We start from the raw sequence: 6,578 nt of genomic DNA on the forward strand, positions 1-6,578 counted from the left end.
TATATTGTGTAATTATACTGATGTATATGCAATAAAATGGTATCAAACTTAACTTTTAAGAGGATGAATTGTATCTTATTATTAAATAATAATAATAATAATAACAATGGGAATTAAATCAAGTATTACCTTCATCAAAACGCAACCCTCCTTTATAGCTGAAGAATCTTGACATATATACAGTTGCTGTTTCCAAAGCACCATCATCAAGTTGTTATCTTGTAAGTAAAATGCTACGACAGATGGACGGAAAGACGCCAAGGGTATAACATAATTAATATAAGCATATTTTTAGGGCATATAATTAAAGTACTCAATATAAGTGATCATCCTATGAAGTTTGACAGTTGCAAAACTGTTAACAATATTAAGGTCATTTGATATTGACCTTTGACCTTGTGGTCCCAATATATATATGTAAATGGATCTTTTATTCAAATAAGGCAATCATCCTATGATGTTTGAACACTGTAAGCCAAATTGAAATTGTGTTATGCTCCAGAAAGCACAGGTTTAAGTGTTAAGGTCATTGTGACCCTGACCTTTGATCGTATGACCCTAAAATCAAAAGGGGTTATGTATTTGACATAGCTGTTCGTCCCATTTAATTTTACAGCTGTAGGTTGATTAATACTTAAGTTATTGAGCGAAAACAGTTTTCAGTTTTAAGGTAATAGTGACCTTGACCTTTGATCTTGTTACCAAAAAATTACTAGGGGTCTTCGACTTAATATTGACAATCATCTTATGAAGTTTGAACACTGTGGGCCAGACTAAAATTATGATCTAGAAACCACGATTTTCAGTGTAAAGATCACCCTGGCCTTTGACCGTTTTCAGTTTTAAGGTAATAACGACCTTGACCTTTGACCTTGTGACATCAAAATCAATATGGGCTTATTATCCAATATGAACAATCATCAGTATGAAGTTTGACTATTGTGGGCCAAATGGAACTTAAGTTATGCTCCGGAAACTGTTGTCAGTTTTAAGGTTATAGTGACCTTGACCTTTCCCCCAAAAAAAATCAATAGGGGTTTTCTTACCCAAAAGGGACAATCATCCTATGAAGTTTGAATATTTTGGGCCAAATGGAACATAAGTTATGCTCTGGAACCGAATTGCTAACGGACGGACAGACAGAGGGACCAACGGACGCCAGGGGGTATAACATAATAGGCCCGAAATTGTTTCGGGCATGTTATAATTTATATATATATAATTAAAAAGATTTAAAGTTTAAAAGTCAACCAGTCTTAAATTATCATAGGATTATTGCCTTTTGAATAAATAAAACCCAACATTATCAGATTTATAATCTCGATACATAAACATTAAGCAAGTTATTTTTTACTATTACACTAATAAAATATGAAAGAAATATAACAATAAATTGCTTAGTAGTTCGAAAATTTAAACCTCTGTCAATCACCGTTTCATAAAATAATTTCATAGAAATATTGGTATTTCGTAACTCGAACGAGACTTTTAAGTACACTATTCGATACGGTATCTACACGCATCTTATGTGTTATCTGTACACAGAAAGGAGTGCTTACAGATAGTATCCAAACAATTATACCTATCAATCTCGTAGTTCATACGGTGTAATACTGCTCTGCCAAGTGACCCCATGTGTATTTATATATCTTTTACATGCAACGTTAAATAAGTCAAAGTCAGTACAATTATGATTAGTTTTTAAAATACACCCGCCAATCAAAATCAATTAAAGAATGTACATTGTCAATTTTGTACTTTCGGTTTCTAAAATATAAAAGTTAGTATAAAATAATGCATTTTTTAAATTGTATATCGATAAATTTACTTATTTAAGTGGACTTGTACACTCAACAAACCTCACCATTTACATACTATTTTTTTAGCGTAGTTCAAGTACCATATTAGACGATTGACGGAAAGGGCCGGAAATTTACGAATTGTTAATAATTATTACGCATGAATGAAGGGAATTCTATGAAAGTTTTATCATTAAAACATATGAACCTATATATATACGCAATAATTCAGTGAATGCTCACTTTAAAATTGTATCTATTTTACAGTACAATGGGCGAACAGGGGACTATGGAGACGAGCAATGTATACCGTGTAGTCCGTGTCCTGATGGAACTTTCTCGGAGAACGGACGAGGGGAGTGTTCTCATTGTCGCACAAATTGTACAGAGATGAACAGAGAGTATGATTCAACGTGTTCCAAAACACAGGATTCCAAATGCGGGAGCTGCTTGACAAAGTACTTTCTTTTCATTAGAGTTAAAAGATAAAAACGCGTGTTTCATTATACATTACATGTGCACACTTATGATGCTTTTGCTTCATGCATTGTGTAGCAAGAATTTCTTATTTATACTAAAGATTTAGTTTTATTGTCGTTTTGCTTTTTTTATTTTTGATATTTACTCTGGTATATTTTATGGATTACATCTGTGGATGTTTCTAAATTCAAAATTCCATCATTACCTATTAAAGATGTTAAATTCCGGTGTTAGGGGGCGTGGACGGTGACTTTCACTTTCCATTACCGTCCATGAACAGGCTCAATAAAACCGGGTCTGCAAACATTTTCAATTTAGTCGTTGTGTGTGTTCTTTAGGGATTCTTTATTTTTCTCTGTTTTACCTGGTGGAACCCCTAGAGAAAGAAACCTGAAGTACCAGACCAATGTCCCCTATCTTTCCTTTAATTCTTTTTTTTTGTGCATGCGCGTTCTAAAATCATTGTCCATATTCTTTTTCAGTTATGAAGATATTTACGGGCATTTTCTTTTCCCATGTAGCCCGAAAAAAGAACACAAGGAACTTATTCCGCCGAAGGGAGAGAAGCCTATCCGCCCGGATGGAGAGACAGAAACTGCTGGAGATACTCCTAAAGATTCAAAAGGTATATCTCTTCTCTTTTTAATGCCGAGCCGTCTTTGGATGTAAATCTAGTATTATAATAAAAAAAAATGAATGCCATGATTTTAAAGTTAATGGTTATCTGATTATCCTATTCGTAGACTTTGCCTTCTTAAATATTAATACATTCTGTGATTCTTGTTGTATAATTATCACCATTAATAAGTGACGTATTTACCGCCTCCGTGGTCGAAAAGTTAGAGTCGATGAATTCTAATCCAATTACCTCTCTGGCGTGGGTTCGATGGTGGTTTAGCACGGAGGAAAGTAGTCTAGTACTGGTTTAACTCTCCAGGAACGATGGTTAGGAAACTACCCGCCTATATGAATGAAATACTGTTGGGAAAAGGCGTAAAATGAAACAAACAATCAAACAAACAAGTGACGTATTTAGTTTAAACATATCTCATTTGTACATTTTTTATTTAAATATGATAAAGTACATAAAATAATTATACGGATCAGTGCCGTAATTGGCACATGTACAAAGACTGTTTAGACACTTTGCTTTGTTTTAATATCTATATCGTGCCATTCTAATTCAATCGCCTTTTTTTCCAGTGACCAAAAGTCCCAGTTTTTGGATACCTGTTGGCATTACTGGAATAGTTGTATCATTTATTGTGGTTGTAATTTTCGTAGGAAGAAAACTGAAATTAGCGACGCATAAAAGCGATTCTTCCGCCGAAGGTAACACATCATATTATTTTCGATAATTTCCTTAGAACAATTCTAGAGAGCCATGGAAAAAAGGAAACATGCTGATATATATGATAAATAAAAGTAAAATATCTGATGAATTGAGAAATCTTAATTGTGTTACATACATAACATAACTGAAATTTGTTCTTCATCCATCTTTCAAGCCGAAACACCAGAAAATTTCTCAACTGCATTTTGCATACATACTTACAAATTAAATATTTCATATATATGTTTATCTATGACTCTAACTTACTTTCATTACTTTGTTTTGTTAATTTTCATTAATCATAGTCAGCCGCCACAAGGCAACACTTCTTTAGAGTCCTGATAATGAATTAATTTACATTCATAGGTGCACATGACTACACAGAGATAAATATTCTCCATGAGGGAACCATTCCAAAAGATGACACGGCCCTTCTTGATGGCGACATAGACATTGACGCTGTCAGGGAAGATACAGTTCCAAACGTTTCTACCCATATACCAAGGAGAAATGAAAATGTCCGTACAGAATTAGAAAATGGACAGCAGCCGTGTGCGAGACCAGAGTTGACTCAGCATATACCTTCATTGTCACAACTGGACGGGATAAGTAAGAGCTCATTTTATCTTCGGTCTTTTGTTCTTTCATTCTTTCTCTTATTTAGGGTAAACGAATATAAATAAATGCAAAACTCGTAAGTTAAAGAGATGGAAACAACCGCAGGCAGCACATAAAAAGTAGTTCCATAGCATCTCAGTTAAAATTTAGAAAGTACTTAATCACGCACTGATTATTAAAAAAGAAATCATACAAACAACATATAAACAACAATCATATTTTACACACGTATGTCTTGATGCAGTAGCTTTCTTTATCAGTAATTTGTATGTAGAAACAAATACTAGATGATTCTGTTGTAATATACTTGTATTTTTACTATTTTTGTGTTATTCGCAATGACACTGTTGGCATTATGCCAATTATATTATTGTTGAATTAGACAAGGAATATAATTAATAATGAAAAGCTTATTAAAGAAGTATCTTATACACAAAAAGAGAAATGTTCTGCTTTTCTATTAGACTATTGTTATATTTTTTTTATCATCAGGTGTGCTTCAACTCTCCGATGGCAGAATTGTGTCATTACAAATAGTCAAAGACTTCTGCGAATGTAAGGAACAACGATCATGTGAATGCAGTTCATTCTATTTTCCAAATTTACAATTGGAGAAATCAGATGAATATATACTAATAACAGCCTCTGAAATTTGCCATGAGTATAGTGAACTTTTCCAAAAGCTTGGTCTTACGCCTCCAGTCTTGTATCAGGAGAGCGATACAAGAGATCGAGATCCTGAAAAAATAACACAGAAAGAATTATTCACAAGACTTTTGAATATATGGATTGAAATGAAGTTCGAGGAAGCGACTCTAAAAAACTTATCAATAGCGCTTTGTGAAGCAAAGTTTCACAAAATTAATAAATTACTTATAGATTTATATAGAAATAAGATACAATCTATTAGAAACACGCCTTCTCATTAATTATTGATCTTTATTAGACTAAGTATTAATTATTAATATTTATACATTATTATAAACGATTAAAACTTATTTTGTTTTGTTTGAGATACTTGCTTATTGTTAAAGACATAATTAAACTGAATATTAATTATGTTTATGTTGTTTCGTTAACATTTTCATGTTATTGAATATTATTTTTAATGAAAATAATGTTGCGTTATATTTTTAAATCATTAAATATTTGTACTTGTATTTGATGAAAATAAACTGAAAAATTGAAAAGTTGTTGATTTACCTTCAAATTTAATACGTTGCTTTGTATACAATATTGTACTCCGCTATGAACTAAATCGTGCAATGAACTCGATTCGCATGATTTGTTTGTTTGTCTTGGGTTTTACGTCACACCGATACAGTATAGGTCATTTGGCGACGTTCCAGCTTTACTGGTGGAGGAAGACTTCGGGTGCCCTTCCGTGCATTATTACAGGCACGAACGGGCACCTGAGTAGAACCACCGACGTACTGTAAGCTAGCTGGATAGTCGAGTCGAATGACCCGAAAGTTAAACATATATAAAGCTACACGTCTGCAATAAGTATTGTAAAAACCCACACTTCCAAATTGACTGTAATAAAGAAATATTTTAGTATTATTTTCTGAAAAGAAATGGTGACTGCACAACATCATTGTTAAACGATGGAAATAGTAGTTTTCGTACATTGTCCATGCCTGTTAAAAACAGTACAACGTTTTTGTGAATCAGCCATACAATTATAAAAAACTCGACCGGTAGATTATGGAAACTGTATTTTGTTACTGTTAATAAATTTTAAAAAATCATAGATAAATCTAGCACCACTCGATTTCGCATGTTTAACCCTTGAACTTAAGTTATCGTACAGTGTTATAACATATCCGAGGTTTGTCAACGTTTAATTAATTCATATTATGAAACTAGAAGATTCGCAACAAAAATTTATCACAAAACCAGGGTTTCCGCTAACATATACCCAAAATTAAAAAGGTGAACATTTTGGTAGAAAACAGTCAATCTATGAATATGCGCCGAGGACATGATAACAATTAATATGTGAACGTTTGATTTAAATTTAGGAGGGATGGGCATGTACTCGTACAGCAGAAGAAATTACGCCAAGCAAACATGCCTCCACGCTGACGATCCCCGCACGAATTTCTTTCGGAAACCCTGACTTTATATTACATTTTTGAGTACTTTCTGTTTAGTCGCTTTTTTCTCCGGAGAAACTTATTTTTCACAGAGTTTTTTTAACCAGCCCATTGACATTTTGTATAGAGAGCTCAATATCTTTGTCACGAAATAATGAGTAATGTCATATTGAATATCTTACCGAACAATGGAGATACCAGTAATAATGCTAACGATTGCTTTCAATATAATACAATGTATTGGGGATT

The 6,578-nt window shown here is 33.0% G+C and overlaps 1 protein-coding gene across 1 annotated transcript; it reads left to right on the top strand.

Annotated features, from left to right (window-relative positions):
- Positions 1–1,976: 1,976 nt before the first annotated feature.
- LOC132728593 (uncharacterized) lies at positions 1,977–5,388 on the top strand. The gene is made up of 5 exons (XM_060714258.1): positions 1,977–2,257; positions 2,762–2,904; positions 3,483–3,611; positions 3,979–4,221; positions 4,723–5,388. The coding sequence occupies exons 1-5, from the start codon at positions 2,190–2,192 to the stop codon at positions 5,157–5,159; spliced, it is 1,020 nt and encodes a 339-aa protein (XP_060570241.1). The 5' UTR covers positions 1,977–2,189; the 3' UTR covers positions 5,160–5,388.
- Positions 5,389–6,578: the final 1,190 nt, after the last annotated feature.

This window comes from Ruditapes philippinarum, unplaced genomic scaffold (assembly GCF_026571515.1).
Source record: "Ruditapes philippinarum isolate M1 unplaced genomic scaffold, ASM2657151v2 ctg8311_1_1_1_1, whole genome shotgun sequence".
Classification (NCBI taxonomy): Eukaryota; Metazoa; Mollusca; class Bivalvia; order Venerida; family Veneridae; genus Ruditapes; species Ruditapes philippinarum.

Coding starts and splice junctions, on each gene's coding strand:
- LOC132728593 (XM_060714258.1), top strand. CDS start 2,190: ATGAACAGAGAGTATGATTCAACGTGTTCCAAAACACAGGATTCCAAA. Junction 2,258..2,761: donor TGCGGGAGCTGCTTGACAAA/GTACTTTCTTTT, acceptor ATTCTTTTTCAG/TTATGAAGATATTTACGGGC. Junction 4,222..4,722: donor GTCACAACTGGACGGGATAA/GTAAGAGCTCAT, acceptor TTTTATCATCAG/GTGTGCTTCAACTCTCCGAT.